Source organism: Trachypithecus francoisi, unplaced genomic scaffold, assembly GCF_009764315.1.
Source record: "Trachypithecus francoisi isolate TF-2019V2 unplaced genomic scaffold, Tfra_2.0 Lachesis_group17, whole genome shotgun sequence".
Lineage (NCBI taxonomy): Eukaryota > Metazoa > Chordata > Mammalia > Primates > Cercopithecidae > Trachypithecus > Trachypithecus francoisi.
Genome location: NW_022681462.1, coordinates 76658998 through 76679262, shown reverse-complemented (window position 1 = coordinate 76679262; position 20265 = coordinate 76658998). Strand labels below are relative to the sequence as shown.

Here is a 20265-nt window from a genome sequence, read left to right as displayed (position 1 = left end):
CCCCTGAACTTCTCCAGCACTTTTGGTATGTCTACTTTACTATCCTGGGCAGTAGCACTGATTCTTAATAAGCCCATGTTATTTGAGAACAGGCACCTGATTTCAGACTCCTGGTCTTTGATGTAACTTGTTCAATGCTTTCCCCAATATATAGGCTCCTGGAAAACCTGCATCAGCACTCTCTCTTCTTTTTCTATCTTTTTTGCTGCACTTCCTTTCTCCCTTCCAGCTTTTCTTCTTTTTACTGTTTTATCTCCTTTCAACCTCTTTTCCCATTTCCTTTTACTCCCCTTTCCCTGTTCTTTTTATGCATCTACTCTTTTTCTTCATACCCTTGCCCTCTCTCTGAGTAGCTTCTCTATAATCCTATGGCCCTACAGAGCTTGTCACACATTACTTCAAGACTTTGTTACTCAATCTCTCCACAAGAATGGCCTGCAGGAAGACAAGCAAAATAAACTGGATACCAAGTTTAGAAAGAAGATCAGAAGATATAGTATCCTAAGGACTGCTGCAGAGAAAGGCAGCAACTCATCTAGTTTCCTGGATGGGTGCCCTCCCTAAAATATTACTCAACGTCCCCAGAATGTTGTTTTATAAATTCTAGAACCAAACCTTCTATATACCTATCCCATCCCTAGAAAAGCAATAGAGAAATGCCTCCCTGGGGAAAGCAAAGTGATTCCCTCCACATCTAATCCCTTTTTCTAAAACGAAGGCTCAGCACCTTTCCCAGAGCTCAATCGTAATGCAATGAGATTTGTAAAAGAGCACACCTGACTCCTCTCCAAGTGTGCCCTAACTGGGGAAACACATGGCCTCCAGTATTTACAGTGTGGATTAGCCCAGTTTTCAGGATCCAAGATTCTATTAGCACAGCAATATTAACCTAATTAGTTTCTCTAGTAAGAGAAATATTAAGGCTCATAGACATATAATGATATTTTCCCCAAACACCAGTGACTCAAGGCTTCTTCCCATCTTACTCTGCCATGCTGGAAGACAGGGCAGCCACATCCCGTTGTCAACCCCATGCAAATAAATGTTATCTGGTTTGAATTATCTAATGGTCCTAATCTGGCAGATCCATTTAAATCATGCAAAATCTTTGAGATGATTAGTTTGTGAAGATCTAAAATACAGCAGAAAACTTTTAAGTTCCCTGTTTATGTTTTTAAGTATTTATGGCATGTCCTGGTAATATTGGGAGACCTTGGAACTGTCCACTCAGTATCTTTCTTCCTGCCTTTACGTTAAAGCAGATGTTCAATCCAAACATCTAATGAATTACCAAGGTTTTAAAAAACTTTGAGGATTCCCCTGAATGATAGAAAGAATAATGATCATTGGAGTGAAACCTCCTATAAGAGACATGCTACTGACCACTGGCTCCACTTCTAAAAAGAATTTAATACCCCAGAAGATCAAAATCAAAGAGAATCAGATCAACTTCCTGGCCTGAGTAACTGAATCAACTTATTTGAATAACTAGTTTACCTTTTTCTATAAACTGATCAACTTGGGGTGGATTTTGGCATCGTGCAGCAACATTTGCTCAGCCACTCAGGCTAACTGATCATTACCAAATCAATAAAATATAAATGTTGACATGGGGTGGTTTTCAGCTTGAAGTACAAAGCTCAGCAAGCCTATGAAGGTAGGCTAAGGACATAATGGGCACTTTCACTGTTGGATTAATATATGCCATTTCTCTGAGCTATAATTTTGTCTCCTTTATTTCTCAAAGTTTGCAAAAAGAAAACTGTGGTTTTCTAATTTCAGTTGTTTAGCTTCTTGGTGCAGCCCAGGTTTACAGGTCTTTTTTTCCTTTTTAAAAACATTTTTTGTTTAATATTTGTGGGTATAGTTAATATATATATTTATGTGGCACATGAGATATTTTGATACAGGGATGCAATGTGTAATTATCACATTAGGGTAAAACGGGGTATCCACCACCTCAAGTATTTATCCTTACTGTTACAAACAATCCAATTATACTATTTTAGTTATTTTTTAAATGTGTAATAAAGTATTACTGACTGTAGTCATCCTGTATCAAATACTAGAACTTATTCATTCAATCTAACCATATTAATGTACCCATTAACAATCCCAAATCTTCTGATGTTATTTGGAAGCAAACAGTTCTGTACAGTTTTGCAGCAATGAAGCCTAGATATTGCCATGAATTTGAGAACTTTTAAAGAGTTTACACCTACATTTAAATATTGTCCTGATACAAAGATGGGAACAATACACACTAGGGATTCCAAAAGGGGAAAGGAGGGAGAGGGACAAGGGTTGAAAAACTACCCATTGGGTACTATGTTCACGACTTGGGTGATGGGATCATTAGAAGCCCAAACCTCAGCATCACACAATATACCCATGCAACAAACCTGCACACGTACCCCCTGAATTAAAATTTTAAAACAAATCAAGAAATGGCCAGGGACTCAGTAGCCCTGATCAAAGGCAATGTTCAAAGACTGATCCACCTCAGCATATCTCCCTCCTACATCTACCTCCGTTCCATTGTTCATTTGGACCAAACAAAAAAAGAACAAAAGCACATTCTGAGGTTTCTGCAACAGAATTTGCCATGTGAAAGTTTCAAACCAATCATTCATAAGCATCTGTTGGTATCTCCCACTCTCTATCTCCTACTCTGTAGTCCTACAGCCACCTTCCCAGCTGCAGCTACATGGAGCCACAGGACTCATGTAAAGGAAATCATCATTCGCCTATCCCACTTAGTCTTCTACAAACTTACAAACTTGTAAAATACTTCCCAAAGCATTACAAGTCAAGCCTGAAGATGGAAAGTTTGGGGAAAAAAAACATGACATTGAGTACAAGTAGAGGTCACTAAAACCAATAAATCAACCACTATTGCAAATTTTCAAATTAGCAAAGATAAATACTAAAATCCATTGGAGACACGTGTGCTTCCGGTCAAGGAGGAATAATAGGAGTTGGATTTCTCCTCCAGGCTAGAAAATAAAAGACAAGTTATATGAAATAATTATTTACAAAACACAGGATATTAGGCAATGAAAAACAGTGAGTGGCAAGAAAAAAAAATGACTCACACCACTTCATAACTGACCCAGCTTCCTGGTTTGAGAAAATTTCCAGGCTGAGGTACAGGGAAGGGGATCCCAGGGAGAAGCTAAAAGACTTCCTGAGTTGAGGGGAAAAAAAAACTGAGATTTCAAGAAATCAAGACACATACAATTTTCAAGATAGAGTGCTGAAAAGGAGAGAGACGGCCGGGCGCGGTGGCTCAAGCCTGTAATCCCAGCACTTTGGGAGGCCGAGACGGGTGGATCACGAGGTCAGGAGATCGAGACCATCCTGGCTAACACGGTGAAACCCCGTCTCTACTAAAAATACAAAAACTAGCTGGGCGAGGTGGCGGGCGCCTGTAGTCCCAGCTACTCGGGAGGCTGAGGCAGGAGAATGGCGTAAACCCGGGAGGCGGAGCTTGCAGTGAGCTGAGATCCGGCCACTGCACTCCAGTCCGGGAGACAGAGCGAGACTCCGTCTCAAAAAAAAAAAAAAAAAAAAAGAAAAGGAGAGAGACACACGGAGACCTGCAGAGAATTTTCCTCAAGTATTAGCAGAGTGTTAATTAGTGCATTTGTGGGAGGAAAGAATTGCCCAAAAGAATTAAAGGGAACAGTATCCAGTTATCACACATGGCCACAAATAGAGCCTGTACCCAAAAGCCAGATAGAAAAGGTCATATGAGACATTGGGTAGAATACTCAAAAAGGCCTTACCTCAGAGGAGATGATTAGCCCTAGCACTAACACTTTTCTGGAACCACTGAACAAATCAGATCAAGACCTGAAAGGATCAAATTGTTTCCAAGTAACTTAACTGCATCCCAGAACAAAGCTCAAGAATATTTATAGAAATACAAAAATATCCAACACCCAACAAGGTACAATTTCTGACCCTCCAATCAAAGATTGCCAGGCATGCCAAAAGGGGTGAAAACACTTCCTATAATAGGAAAAATAATCAATCAATCAAAACTGACACTGAAATGGCACAGCTATCAGGTTAGCAATGATATTAAAACAGCTGTTATAATTGCATTCCATGTGTTCACAAAATTAAGTAGAGACGTGGAAGATAGAAAAAAAGTCCAAAATCCAAAATTCTAGAGATGGAAACTACAATCTCTGAGATAAAAATACCAGAGATGGGATTAGCAACAGATAACACATTGTAGAATGAAAGATTATGAACTTGAAGAATAGCAGTAGAAACTCCCCAAAGGAAGCACACAGACAAAAAAGAATAAACAAAAATGAAAAGAGCATCGGTGAGTTGTAGGACAGTTTAATACACATGTAGGTCTCATACATATTTTCCTGAATAAAAAAAAGGAGAAGTGGGGTGGGAGGTGGGGTGGGGGGAGTAAAGAATAGTGTATGAAAATCGTCCAATTTTGATGAAAGCCTTAAGCTCACAGATTCAAGTTTAAGGAACCCCAGAATAAGAAATATAAATACACGAAGGAATATAGTAACCAAATGTCTCAAATCCAGTGATAAAATGAAAATGTTAAAAGTAGGCAAAGATAAGAAGACACGTTAAGTACAAAGGACAAGGATAAGGGCAAGAACTGGTTTCTTGTTGGAAACAAAGCAAGCAATGTGACAGTGAAACATCTTTAATGAAACAAAGCAGCTGTCAATCTGGATTGCTATATTTTAGAATTTTATATCTTCGAAAACAAAGAAGAAATAAAAATACTTTCAGATATACAAATTCTGATTTCAGGTAAAAGGAAAAAATGATACCACACAGAAATATAAATCAACCCTCAAAAATGAAGAGCATCAAATATGGCAGCCACATAAGTAAATATATGTTTTTTATTATTTTATTTAAAACTGTTTAAAAGATAATTGACTATTTAAACAAAAATAATATTAGTAAGTTGAGGCTTTTACAACACGTGTATAAGTAAAACAACAACAATAACACAAGGGCAAGAGGGAAGAAATGGAAGCATATTATTTCAGATTTGTATACCATACTTGAAGTGGTATAATATCACCTTAAGGTAGACTGATAAATTTCAGATATATGCAATAAACCTTTAAGCAAATTAACAAAAGAAAGAGTTATAATGAATAAACTGACATCAATATAAATTGAAATAAAATAACACTCAATCCAAAAGACGGAATATAAATAGGAAATAGGAATAACAGAGACACAAATGGAAACAAATAGCAAGATGATAGACGTAATTCAAACTACATAAATAATCTCATTAAATATAAACATTCTAACATCCCAGTTAAAAATCAGAGATTGTCAGAATGGCAGGGGGCAGGGGGAGAAAAATTCAACAGTATGCCGCCTTTGAGACACACACATTAAATCTAAAGACAGAAACAGATTAAAAGTACAATGTTGGAATAAACATAGATACATATACCATGTTAACCCTACTAAAAAGAAATCTGTAGTGGCTAACTTAATATCGGACAAAAGTAGATTTCAAAGCAAAATATTACCAAGAATAAAGAAGATTGTTTCATCATGATAAAAGGATCAGTTCATCAAGAGGACATACCAGTTCTAAGCCTCTATGCATGTAGTAATAGACCTTAAAAATACATGAAGCAAAAACTGATAGAACTGTAAGAAAAAAAGGCAAGTCTACAATTTTGATCAGATATCTCAGTACTCTCCTCTCAATAACTGGTAGAGTAGGTAGAGAGAAAATCATCAGGATATAGAAATTTGAAGCACACTAACAATCAAAATAGCCTATGGACAATTTTAGAACACTCCTCCTCTTGGCAGTATACACGCTCTTTTCATGTTTACACAGAACAATTATTATGATTGATAGACCCAATTCTGGGCCATAAAACAAGTTTTAAATTCAATAAGTTTAAAAGGATGTATGTCATACAAAGTATGCTCTCTATCCACAGTGGAATTAAATTAGAAATGAATACATGTCTGGAAAATTCCTAAACATTTGGAAACTAAATAACACCCTTCTAAATAACCCTTAGATATGAGAATAAATCAAAAGAGAAATTAAAATATTTGAAATAAATGAAAATGGTAACAACATATCAGAATTTGTGAGGTGCCATAAAACAACATTTAGGATGAAATTCAAAGCAATAAGTGCCCATATTAGAAGAAAGAGAAAGTCTCCATTTATAACCTTGCCTTCCATCTTAAGAAAAATAGAAAAAGGAGAGCAAATTAAACTCACAGCAAGCATAAGAAAAAACATAATAAAGATCAAAACAGAAAACAATTAAATGTAAAACAAAATAAATAGTGAAACTCAATGAAATAAAAATCTAGTTCTGAGACGATCAATACAATTTCTAAAGCTCTAGTCAAAAAGATCTGGAAAAAAAGTGAGAAAACATAAATTACCATGATTAAGTATGAAAGAGATGAGATCCTCTCAGATTCAAAATATTAGAAGGATAATAGTTTGGACTTTGCCAGGTTACATGATTGCATGTTAAGGGATCTTCCACATCTTGATACGAAGGAGAAATAGAAAGATGACAATTTCATAAGTGGGTGGTGTAATAGCAGCTCAGTGGGGGAGATCTCACACACGAAGGGTGACTTTTAAAATCCCTCAGAACAGTAACTACTTAAGGGGTGTCGTATCTCTGTGAGATTTAATTGCATGATCAGTTTGTAAAATACATCTTAAAATTTTGTAATACAGTATCATTTCTTCTATTAGGTATAATAGGAGTTAAATAATTAACTGCTTTAATAATACTACAAGAAAAAAATACAAACCTAAAGTATCAGCTATTTCAAATCTAAAGTATCAGCTATTTATATCACTTTATATTCCAGTCATGGTCAGTTTTCATTTGTACATGTCAACATGGATTAATTTAGAGTGTACTCTTTATGTGCTACTTTTTAACTAAATGGCTTCATATATTTATTTCCATACACAGATATAGTCCATGCAACTAATATTTTTGGAGTACATATGGTAATTTAACCATATGGATTACAATCAATCCCCAATTGTAGAGCATTTAGGTAACTTCCAGTGTTTCACAGTTGTGAATAGTAACACTATAACTTTGTGTAGACTGATTTCTTCCTTTTGGATTATTTCCCTGGAGTAGAATTCCTGGCCCTCCTCCTACCCACCCCTCAAAAAACTGAAACAGTTTATCAGCACTTGTTGAACATTTCCAGTTGAACTTCACAGAAACTTTGAACAATTCTAAGTGACACGGGGCCACATATACATATAATTTTTTCACAGGCCTACCTAGTTTTCTTATTTTTATTGAAGTAAATTACCATATAGTCAACTGAACATATTTAAAAGGTACAATTTGGTGTCTGTGTGTGTGTGTGTGTATATATATATCTCTCTCTACCAGTGCAATTTGGTAGATATATTTTATGTCACATGGAGCCATGTGACATAAAAAGAACACATCCATCACAACAAAAGATTCTTCATACCTTTTGTAGTTCTACCTTCTTGTCCCTCTTGTGTCCTCAGGAAACCACTGATATACTTTGTGTCACCAGAGATGAGTTTGAATTTCATAGAATTTTATATAAACATAATTATAAAGCATGTACTCTTTCTAGTTTTCGGCTTCTACAAATAAAGCTACTACAAGCATTTTATACAAGTCTTTGTGTCAAGGGATCATTGGGGTGTCACTTCACCAGCTGGAAACCTCTGTGGCCAGCAGTGCCGTCTGCCTGAGTATTGCTCATGCCCACTGGGCTCAATCTGCCCACTTGGCCTGGCAGGCTGCACTTGGCTCTTGCTACCGGCCTGGATCCCACAGCTGCCAAGGGTGAGCCAGGCACAGAACGATGAGGGGTGTGTGTGTGTGAGTGAGTGCAGGGTGCAGCCACTGCACATAGCCGGGCACACCGTTTGCTGTGGCAGGGCAAGCAGCTCCAGATGATAGCACAAGTGCCAGCTCCATGTGAGGCTGTGGTTGGACCAGATGTACCCCAAGTGGCTTCCACTGTTGGCACCCACATCTGGATGAGGGGAACATGGTAGTGCCTGGAAGCTTGGAGATGCCAGGAACCACAAGCCTCAAAGAGGGTGTCATAGCCCTGGCTCAGGGCATCCCTAGTTCTGGGCTCCCCAAAGGGCCCCAGCTCTTCTCGCCTTCTTTTTGCCTGCAATGTGATAAGCAGGGGGGTATGTTTCAGACCTGTTTGTGTTACAGCTCTTTTAGTCCCCACATTCGGCAAGTCCTGATTTCTTGTCCCGTGTCCAGGAACAAGGAGGTATGCAGACAACTGGAGGATGAGCAAGGCAGAGAGGAGCTTCAGTGAGTGACAGAGAGCTCTTGGGAGACCCAAAGTGGGCAGCTCCTTCCCACAGCTGGTAGTGTTGATGTCTGCCCAAGGCTGGATGAGTCCAGAGTTTTTACAGCCTCAGAAGGAAGTGCGTGCTGATTGGTCCATGGGCGACCATGAGCGGGTTCAGAAAAAGCACCATAAATTGTCATTCTGGGCCACTGACTCCATCCGGAATTGACAGCCCAGCACCCAGGCTTCAGGCCATCCCCGGCTTGAAGGTATTGTTTCACCCGAGACCTGCCCCTTTCCACCCAGGAGCCTGTCTACCTCCTGCCACGATCCACATGCCATCCATGGTGCCCAGTCTGTTAGTGCCAAGGGGTGCCTGCAGGCCTGCACCAAGCCACCCTCAGCCCCCACGTGCCCCTCCTCCCATCCTCATCAGCACCCAAAGTCTGGAGGGGGCCGAGGAGGCAGGGTGTTGGTGTGTCAATGCTGCCCTAAGCTTGCACAGGTCAGGCTGGGTTGCAACAGCACCTTAGCTCAGCCACAACTTTGCTCTGCCCCAGAGCAGGTGCCTAGAGCGGGAAGAAGCCAAGGAGTGGGAGCAGATACTTCCAAGCCTGCAGGGGCAGGGGTGCTTCCCAGGCCCCTGAGAGCACAGGGAAGCCCGGGTCCAGAGCCATGGCTGAGTGGCTGCAGCTGTGCCCAGGAGCACTGGGCTTCTGCCCCACCAACTAGATAGAGGATGGGGTTCATGCCTGTTCCTGGACCTGCCAGCTCCACGGAGTGCGCGGCCCTAGCTGCGCCTCTTCCACTGCAGCCACTCCAGTCAGGCTGCTGCTACCATCATTTGTATGAACACATGCTTTTATTTTTCTTGGAAAAATAACCAGAAGCACAATGGCTAGATTATATGATAGGCATATGTTTCACTTTTTAAGAAACTATCAAACCATTTTCCAAAGTGGTTTTCATTTCAACTTCCCATCAAAGGTATGAGAGTTCCGGTTCTTCCACATCTTCAAAAACACTTGGTATGGTCAGTATTTTTCAATTTAGCCATTCTATCAGACACATAGTCATACCCCATTGTGGTTTAATTTGCATTTCCCTAATCACTAACAATGAGCATCTTTTCACGTTCTTATTTGCCAGTCATATGTTTTCTTTGGCAAGGTATCTGTTCATATAATTCTCCCATTTTTAAAGTTAAGGTGCAAAGGCAGTTCATTGGAGAAAAAGTAGTATTTTCAACAAAGGGTACTAAAACAATTGGTTGTCCGCATGCAAAAAAAAAAAAAAATTGATTCATACTTGGAATCCTACTTTAAAAATTAATTCAAAATGTGTCATAGACTTGAAATTCAAACCTAAAACTACACATCTTCTAGAAGGAAATATAAGAGAAAATCACTGTGACCTTAGATTAGGCAAAACTTTTTTAGATATGGGACATCAAAAGCCAAAGAAAAATGGAAAAATTAGACTTCATCAAAATTAAAAATTTCTGTTTTTCAAAACACAGTTAAGACAAATTATACCAGATGTGTAAAGAAGAGCTAGTACCATTCCTACTTAAACTACTCCAAAAAATTGAGGAAGAGGGACTCCTCCCCAACATTCTATGAGGGCAGCATCATCCTCATACCAAAATCTCACAGAGACACAACAGAAAAAGAAAACTTCAGGCCAATATCCCTGATGAACATCGAGGCAAAAATCCTCAATAAAACACTGGCAAACTGAATCTGGTAGGACATCAAAAAGCTAATCCACCACAATCAAGCAGGCTTTATCCCTGAGATACAAGGTTGAGTCAACATATGCAAATCAATAAATGTGATCTACATAAACAGAACTAAAAACAAAAACTACACGATTGTCTTAATAGATGCAGAAAAAGCTTTCAATACAACTAAACACTTCATCATGTTAAAAACCCTCTACAAACGAGGCATTGAAGAAACATATTCAAAATAATAAGAGCCATCAATGACAAATCCACAGCTAACATCATACTGAATAGGCAAAAGCTGGAAGCATTCCCCTTGAAAACTAGAACAAGATAAGGATACCCTCTCTCACTACTCCTTTTCAATGTAGTACTGGAAATCCTGGCCAGAGCAATCAGATAAGAGAAAGAAATAAAAGGCACCCAAACAGGAAGAGAAGAGGTTAAACTATCCCTGTTTGCAGATGATGTAATTCTATACCTGGAACACCCCATAGTCTCTTCCCAAAAGCTTCTTGGTCTGCTAAACAAGTTCAATAAAGTTTCAGGACACAAAATCAATGTACAAAACTTACTAGCATTCCTATACACCAACAATATCCAAACTGACAGCCAAATCAAGAATGCAATCCCATTCATGATTGCAGCAAAGAGAATAAAATACCTAGGAATACAACTAACCAGGGAGGTGAAAGAGCTCTACAATGAGAATGACAAAACACTGCTGAAAGAAATCAGAGATGACACAAACAGAAAAACATTCCATGCTCATGGATAGAAGGAATCAATATTGTTAAAATGGCTATACTGCCAAAGCAATTTACAGATTAAATACTATTCCTATCAAACTACTGATGGCATTCTTCACAGAATGAGAAAAAAACTACTTTAAAATTCATATGAAATCAAAAAAGAGCTGGGATAGCCAGGCAATCCTAAGAAAAAAGAACAAAGCTGGAGGCATCACATTACCTGACTTCAAACTACACTACAAGGCTACAGTAATCAAAACAGCATGACACTGGTACAAAAAGAGACATATAGACCAATGGAACAAGATAGAGAGCCCAGAAACAATGCTGCACACCTACAACCATCCGATATTTAACAAAGTTGACAAAAATAAGTAACAGGGAAAGGACTCCCTATTCAAAATGGTGCTGGAATAACTGGCCAGCCATATGCAGAAAATTGGAACTGGACCTCTACCTTATACCATATACAAAAATCAACGCAAGATGAATTAAAGACTTAAGTGCAAAACCTAAAACTATAAACACCCTAGAAGAAAACCTAGAAAATGCCATTCTGGACATAGGACCTGGCAAAGACTTCATGGCAAAGACAGTAAAAGCAATTGCAACGAAACCAAAAATTGACAAACAGGACCTAATTAAACTAAAGAGCTTCTGCATAGGAAAAAAAACTATCAAGAGAGTAAACATGCAACTTACAGAATGGGAAAAAATATCTGCAAACTGTGCATTTGACAAAGGTCTAATATCCAGCATCTATAAGGAACTTAAACTAATTTACAAGCAAAAACCAAACAATCCAATTAAAAGTGGGCAAAGGACATCAACAGATACTTTTTAAAAGAAGACATATGTGGCCAACAAGGATATGAAAAACTGCTCTGCATTACTAATCATTAGAGAAATGCAAATCAAAACCACCATAAAATATCATCTCACATCAATCAGAATAGCTACTATTAAAAAGTCAAAAATAATAAATGCTGGCAAGGTTGTGGAGAAAAGGGAATGCCTATACACTGCTAGGGGGATTTCTCAAATAATTTAAAACAGACTCACCATCTCACCATTCAACTCAGCAACCCCATTGTTGGATATATCCCCAAAGGAATATATATTGTTCTACCATAAAGACACATGCATGTGTATGCTCATTGCAGCAGTATTCACAACAGCAAAGACATGAAATCAACCTAAATATCATCAATGGTGGACTGGATAAATATTCCATATATACCATGGAATATTATGCAGCCATAAAAATAATGAGATCATGTCCTTTGCAGGCCATTATCCTCAGCAAACTAACACAGAAACAGAAAACCAACTGCATATCTTCACTTATAAATGGGAGCTAAACACCAAGTACATATGGATACTAAGGGAACAACAGAACTGGGGTCTACTTAAGGGTGGAGAATGGAAGGAGGGTGATGATTGAAAAAATACCTATCAGGTAGTATGCTTATTACTGGGGTGATAAAATAATTTGTACACCAAACTCCTGAGACATGTAGTTTACCTGTATAACAAAACTGCATATGTAAACTTGAACTTAAAAATATTTTTTTTTAAACAAAAGACAGTTAAGAGAATAAAAAAAGACAAGTCACAAACTGAGAGAAAACATTTGCTAAGTTTATACCTGGCAAAATACCTGTATCCAGAATACATAAACAACTTTTAAAACTCAATAATAAGAAAACAAACAACCCAATACACTGGAACTTAGATTTGTTTATCACATAAGTAACTTTTGGCAAGTAAAGAGCATTGACTGAGAGCATGAGACACAGAGTTAAGTTTTAAAAGATAGAAGTAAGATCATGTACTGCTGATACAAGAGAGCAGGCAGAGAGTCAAAAGAGAACCAGAGTCTGTACATGACAAAAAGATCTTGGGCTGTTTCATGATTAGAAAGAAAAAATATCAAAAGCAAATTACCCTATTTTCTTCACAGTAACTTCTAGGATCAGCCTTAACAATAGGGAACAAATATTTAAAAACAAACTTGAAAGTGGCCCAGAGCCTAATTTAAGACTTGGGTAGTAGGACTGGATAATATGGCATAGTTACAGAAGATGTTTGGAATCTAAAAGTAGAGAGATATTCCAAGACTGAATATACAGAGTATAAGGCAAATTTAAGTCACAGATCACCAAATGGGCACCTTTTCCCAACAGACATCATGTCCCCACCCAGAAATCTGGGAACAGGCCATTCTTCAAGGAGCAGGTCAAGTCCCCCATCCTCACTCCCACTCACTCCACCAATGCTCTGCACTGCAAGCACCTGTAAAATAGCACTAATAACAGGGATTGCCTCAAGGACAAAATGAGATAGCCAATGTAAAGAACATAATATAATGCCTGGAACACCCAGAGCTCAATAAATATTGGTTTCCTTTCTCTCCCTTCTATAACCAAATAGAAGACAAATTGCACTGTTGGCCCTAGTTCAGGGTTTTTTTAAAATTTAGAGCTCCTATGTTGAGCTGAGTCTCGTTAAAGGCTCCTGGGTTGAGCACAGAAACTTCTTAAACAACTTGAGTGCAGACTTTGATGTCCCCATTGCCATACATGGCAGGGAGTCAACAGCAGAATGGGAAGTACACCAAGTTGCAGAAATAAGTTGCCAGGCTGTGGCAAAATTCAATAAGTAGACAACTTCTGTATTCCATCTAGTAACAAAAAATATTTATGCTCCCCCTTCAGCTGGCTGAGGAGCATATGTGATATAAATATTTCTGAGTGATAGAGCATCACTGCAAGTCTTTCCACTGTCCCTCACCCATTCCTCCTCAGGCAATGAAACGTGAATTACCTGATGGGTCAATCTGGGAGCAGGACCTGCCAAAAGATGTGTACAGCTCAGCCCTTCTGCTGTCTTTTTAGAACAGGCACCACTGTGAGAGGCCTGTGGTCGCCCAGCCATGATCATAGCTAAGTATTTCTAAGGGACTGTGTTAGAAGGCCCACATAATCCAAAAATCAAAGCCACATTCCCCCAAACCAGCTTTACCAGTAATAAAAGGTGATAATGTGTCTCTAGTTACCTAATTCCTGGATCTCTCAGTTAGTTCTGAACTTGAATGGAGAAGAAGGGTGCCACTTTGAGGCCCTGTCAACACCTACCCACCTATCTGCTGCCTGTCCCATGCACATTCAAACATAGACAGGCACTAGGGCCCTCTCAGATGAATGTTCAGTGGCCTGACTGGGACCTGTGCTAACCAGGCCTCTTTCCCCTTCAGTTTACATTTTCCCACCTGCCTGATACTCTCAGACTGACATTGCTGCCACCCAGGTTTCACAACAGAAAGAGTGAGAAGCACACAATGAAGGTTCTTTCCTGCCTTCTTCCTAGAGGGCAAGCACTAGGCATTGTACTCCTATGACTCCCATGAGACCTAGCATAGTTCTGAGCTAATAGAACTCTGATAAAGATCAGGAGACCTGGCTTCAAGCTCCACTCTGCCCTTTCTTGCCGTGTAACTTGGCACTTGTCACTTGGCCAATCTGAATCCTTGAATTCCAATCGTAATTATTTATTTTGTTTGTTCTTTTTAAGTGACATTAAATTAGATTCTAAATGGGCAAAAAGTTGGTCCTTTCTTCAATGTGGTAAAAGTGAAATGGTCACGATCTCTAAAGCTGGTTTATATTTTTGGCAAACATAACTATATATTTTTCAGATGTGCTTATGATGTCATTCCATTTAGAATGAAAATTCCAAGACTCCTACTATTTTCCCATAAAGGATCAAATAAAAACTTGGAACCCAAGAATTCTCAGAAAACAATATTTACTACCAAGTCCCCACTTACATGTAGCAGAAATTTTCTAAAATATGTCCGCAGCTTTGCTACAGAATTTAACCAAATTTTATTATAAAATTACCAGGGCACTGAATGTAAACCTATGCCATTCATAGTTTTCTTAAGAAGGGATTGGTAAACTATGGCCCATAGGCCAAATATGGCCCACTGCTTGTTTTTGCAAATAAAGCTTTATTGGAATACAACCACATTCATCTGTTTACATAATGTCTGTAGCTGCTTTCCTGCTGTAGGAGTAGGGGTGAGTTGCTGCAATAGAGATCATGACCTGACTTTTTACAGAAAAAGTTTGCTGACTCTTGTTCTTAAAAAATCCTTCCGTTAATCTTAATTGATTCAAATTATGCCTCAGGAACATCCTTAACACATGATTAAGTGATCACAGGAATGTTGCTTATCTTGTTTGGGCTTTTTTTTCTTAATCTGTAAGAGGAGAGATTTGTCTATTGTTTCCAAGGTAGCCATTACTTCTCATTCTGATTCTCAGCAAATGAGTAGTTGCCTTAGTGAGGTCTGATTACTTCTGAATAGTTGAGACATCTGCACCTCTCATGAAATAAGAGAAGCATTGGCAGGGGCTCATGAGGAGACTCAAGTTCCAACTCCTTGATTTGCCCCTAACTGACCCAACCTTTTGTGCTTTGCTTCTGTAAAATGAAGAGGCTGGGCAGGTGAGAACTATGTTTCCTTAGAACAAATAATTGTGGTCCAGTGTGTGAAATGCCTCATGCAAAGCCACACTGGCTACTATGAAAGCCCAAGGAACAGTATCACAAACTGGATTTAGAGAGAAGACTCAGACAAGGCTTCTTGGAGGAAATGATGCCTGACCTGAATCTTGAAGATGAGGAGAAATTCTGCTGGAGAATCAACTGACTAATAAAGCAAATAGGCATCTTATTGAAGCCATCATTTTATTTGGCTAATTTAAAAAATGTTTCAGCATCTAAACCTCAGGGGATATCTCTCTGAATTCAAGCAGATTCTAATGTGTGCATTATACTCTGCTTCTAGATGTATATCATGGAATTTACACTGCCCAAAACCTTTTCACAATGTAGTCACTTTTTCTCTGGGAAAAAAAAAAATGTTTATTTGTCTTGTTCATTCAGTTATCAAGGTCCCATCAAAGTCTTGAAAAAGGCATCAGCCACCACATGCAGAAGTTGTGTGACTGACCACTGTATGGAACACCAAGACTTCTTGGCAAAGTGAAGATCAATCAGAGAGTTTAGACAAGGGGTCATTCCACAGCTGTAATCACAGTCAACAAGAGGTGAGATAACTCTTGACTTCAAATGACTTTGGCAGTGGGATTAGGCAACAGTGCTTAGGCAGCAGTCATTTTCATGTGGCTAAAGAATCCAAACAGCCACAACAATAGATTCGGAAGGGAGGAAAGTTATCTGAATTGACCTAACTATGCAATCTCAGCAATTATGATTCCCAAGTAATTGCTAGCTCTCCTACAATTCTATCTGTACTGTTGTTGTAAGTAGAGTTCATTCATGCATTCAACAAGTTCTAGTGAGTACCAACTATGTACCAGCTCTTTGTATACAATGGGGATACAGCCATAAAAAAGTGAGACAAAAACCCTTGACCCTGTGGAATCTACATTCTTGAGTGCCATCCTTGTATTGAGAAAAGTGCAATGAGTTTTAACTTCTATTTGATGGGACATATTGCTGCTTTGAACAGTTCCCAATGGACATTTTGCAAAAGAGTCTGAGCCAAACCTGAGCCATCCTTCCTCCTTTTCTCTCTGTCTTTTTCTCTGTCTTAGCAATACACAAGACAAGATAAAACCAAGATAGCCTGAAGTTTGTTCCTTAATGCACCCTCAGTATCAAGCCAAATGACACCTTAAGCCTCAAAACAGACATGTATGATTACATCAAGACCCTAAAGAATGCTCATAACCTTTGAACCACTTCTGGGAATCCTGACTAAGAAAATAGACTTGGCCGGGCGCGGTGGCTCAAGCCTGTAATCCCAGCACTTTGGGAGGCCAAGGCGGGCGGATCACGAGGTCAGGAGATCGAGACCATCCTGGCTAACACGGTGAAACCCCGTCTCTACTAAAAAGTACAAAAAACTAGCCGGGCGAGGTGGCGGGCGCCTGTACTCCCAGCTACTCGGGAGGCTGAGGCAGGAGAACGGCGTGAACCCGGGAGGCGGAGCTTGCAGTGAGCTGAGATCTGGCCACTGCACTCCAGCATGGGGGACACAGAGAGACTCCGTCTCAAAAAAAAAAAAAAAAAAAAAGAAAGAAAATAGATTTAACCTTTGAAAAGAATTTAGATGCAAAAAATGTACATCACAGCTTCAATGAAACTAGCCTCACCCCAAGACAAATTAACTGTCCAACTAAAAATGAATATATAGGTAAATTATTATTTTTACAGTAGATGAAATAAGCAGATATTAAGAAATCTATGATAATGTGGGAAAATACTTACTATAAAATGTTAGGTAATTAAACAGAACAAAAAAACCATATATTCAACATAACAAGCATGTGTGAAAATCTAAGGAAAAAGATTTGATAGAAATTCTCTGAAACATTAATATTTAATATACTTAGATGTAATTATGAGTATTTTCTACTTTTGATATTTTTCCATTTTTCACTAGAAAAAAATGTTTTTATAATTTAAAAAATTTTTAAAGAATAATTTTAAGCATAAATATAGTTTTTAAAAAGCAAGAATGAGGTCGCATTTATCCAACAAGTATAAAACAGTTTATTAACATACCTGAAGCGCCTGAGATCTGGATTCGTACTGCCTGGGTTTGAACTCTGATTCCTCGTTATTGTGTGACCTTGGGCAAGTAAGTTACTTAACCTTTTCTTGCTCCAGTTTCCCACCTGCAAAATGGGTGTGCCTACCTAAATGAGTTGGTATGAGGATGAGTAAATTATTTACTCAGAGTGTTTGGCACAGAGTGTAACACCCTGTAAGCACTCAAATAATAATAGATCAAACACTCCAGTGGCCTCAAAAAAAGAATTCAAACAAGAGGAAAGACAAACATCAGGTCCTGATGCCTCAGGGACAAGTAACTCAGAGTTGTACTTCCAGTGGGCAATTTTCCCTCAGGCAGAATGAATCTCCAAGTCCTTTACTAATATTTTAAAATTTCCTCTGAAGAAGGACAGTATGTAGATATTTGTTTTATGCATAATTATTCCTTTGGGTTTTTTTTTAAATGCACTGATCATAATTTATTGTGTAAAGTGACTTTTGATTTCAAAAACAAGCCTAAACGTTATGTTAATCGGATTGTCACAAAACACTAATCATTAAGATGAAATGACCACATAAAATATTGCTTATGTTGCCAACATATGGTAATTAATTTGAAGATAAAAATAATTGTTGATAAAAATCACATTTCTCTGTCAAATGTCTGTTCAAAAATCAGTGAAATAAAGAACTAATATCTTATCTCCTGTATCCAACATCCTTCTTCCTGTGCAAATTAAACCATCTAAATCTGAGTAAAGTAAAATCTGTGTAAAATAAAGAATCTTGTTCACAATAGACTTTGAGTAAATATTTGTTGAAAGGATACAGTTTAGTTCTTATTACTTGACAACATTTGCCTTTTTAAAAGACTGAGAATTCGGTTAAGATTGCATAAATATTAAATCTTGACCAATAAAGAAGATTCAGAGGATAAGAGGCATTTAAGAAAGACAGTTTGAAATTTGTCTCTGACACCTCTCGAAATGAGGCATCACTTTCTTTTTATGAGAGAGATTATGCCAGAGGCATTTTTATCCTAATTTCTAATCCAAACTTCCTAGATCTTTTGACCCTGGGAATCTTCTACTCAAAATAAGGCAGTGCTTCTTCGAGATTTTGATTTTGTTTGATAACCTTTCTCTGTTTATGGGCTCTGTTCTCTCCTTGCATGGAACATCCGACTACTCAAAATGGCTAAAAGGTCTTAAACTTCAGAGATTCACAGGCTCAGATTTGAATCTTAGCGGGCACCAGCTGTACTGTCTTTTTTCAGTTCCATAACCTTACTCATCCTCAGTTTCTTTATAACGTGGACATAACTCTCAGAAGGTTACAATAGAGTTAAGTGAGACCACAGATACTAAACGATTGGGCATGGTAGGCAATTTAACAATGTGTTCGTTCTTCCCTTTCCCTGTGAGACTTTACTGAGGCTGGACGGTCTTTCTCTGAACCCTGACATCCCTTGGTCTCTTTCCTGTCTTTCCTTCCCAGAGCACAAGGCAAAGTTCTCCTGAACCCAGATTTTTTAAATCTAGAAGAACATTTGAGCTCTAAGTTACCCACTCACAATTAAAGTCCCAGGGAAATTAGAAAGGCAGATGAATTGGTGGTGTGCTTGGTTGCTTTGGGGAGGGGCCTAAGAAGCCGGGACCCTCGCTTAAGTCAGTGGGATCTCACGATATTCTCTTCCCCATCTGTGAAGTCTGGATTTGGGCTCTACCCACCTTCCTCCTTAGACCTGCAAAGACTAAATCGATGAGAACCTCTGAGCTGAGTTTCCCTCGGGAGATGCCAAACGCGTAAGACTCTCCCAAGATCCCAGAACTGACCTGTCCCCACCCTGCAAGGAAAAGGTGAAGGAAGAAAGAGAAGCGGGGCGGGGCGCGAGATGCCACAGGTAACCGCCGACTGCACGCAGTTGATTAAGGAACAGTCCCGTCCAATAGATCTGCCCAACCTGAGCTTTCCAGCTCGCCTCCCGCCCGCAGGACCTCTTTCTCTCGAGCAGCCAGAGGATTTGGAGAGGCTGAGAGCGGATGAGGTCCGGGGAGTGAAGGTGGCACCTGTCCCGCGGCCGCTTGTCAACTCTCTATTGTTCAGGCCCCGGCCCCTGCCCCGGCCCCCGCCAAATGCGCCCCGCAGGCTGGCCTCGCGTTTCTCACAGCGCTGCGCGCTGCCTCTTTGGCGTTCCTCGGTGCGCGCCCCACGCTGCGCTCCTGGACGCCGGGAGCAGGGCAGTGCGCTGCACTGGGCGCCCGTAGGGGAAAAACGCTACCTGTGGAAGTAATGTATGCAGAAGAGGCCCAGAAGCACCGTCCCAGGTGGCCCGAAGAGGGAGAGGGGTTGCCGAGCGAGGATCCCCGCGGGCACCGCGAAGGAGGGCAGCTCCTGCAGGAACCAGGCTGCGCGGGCTGGCAGGCGGGTAGCCGCGGGCTTCAGGCTCTCTGTGTGCTTCCCGTAGCCGGAGGGCTTCGCGACGTACAAGACCAGTGCCCCAAGAGCGACCAAAGTGGCGCTGCCTGCCAGCACTGGGCTCTGCTGGCACTGAACCTGCATCGCGCCGTGTTCCTCGCCGGTGGCCGCTGCCCTAGCGGAAGAGAGCGCGGCCCCCGCAACCCCTTTATGGAGCGCCAGACGCCACCCCATGTCCGCCCCCTCGGCCTTGGCTCCCGCCCCTCCATCCTGCCTCCCACCTCGGCGCGGCCAGCCCTGGCGCGGCTTCGCAGCAATACCCCTTTCTCAGGGATGCAGCCGAGGGGGGCGGGAGGAGAACGAAGGCCTTCTTAGTTCCACAAGGTGTCTGCGTCCTCGCGCCCGCCCTCTCCACCGCTTCACATTCACCTCCCCCTTAGGCTGTCC

At 40.1% G+C, this 20265-nt stretch overlaps 1 protein-coding gene across 1 annotated transcript in view; it reads right to left on the bottom strand.

The window, feature by feature from the left end:
• The window catches only part of SRD5A2 (steroid 5 alpha-reductase 2), a 57375-nt gene extending 37378 nt beyond the window's left edge, over positions 1–19997 (bottom strand). Inside the window, exon 1 of the mRNA XM_033176824.1 lies at positions 19682–19997. Within this exon, the coding sequence (XP_033032715.1) occupies positions 19682–19962 (281 nt within the window). The 5' untranslated portion in view covers positions 19963–19997. The remainder of the gene's footprint in view (positions 1–19681) is intronic.
• Between the last annotated feature and the right edge of the window lie 268 nt (positions 19998–20265).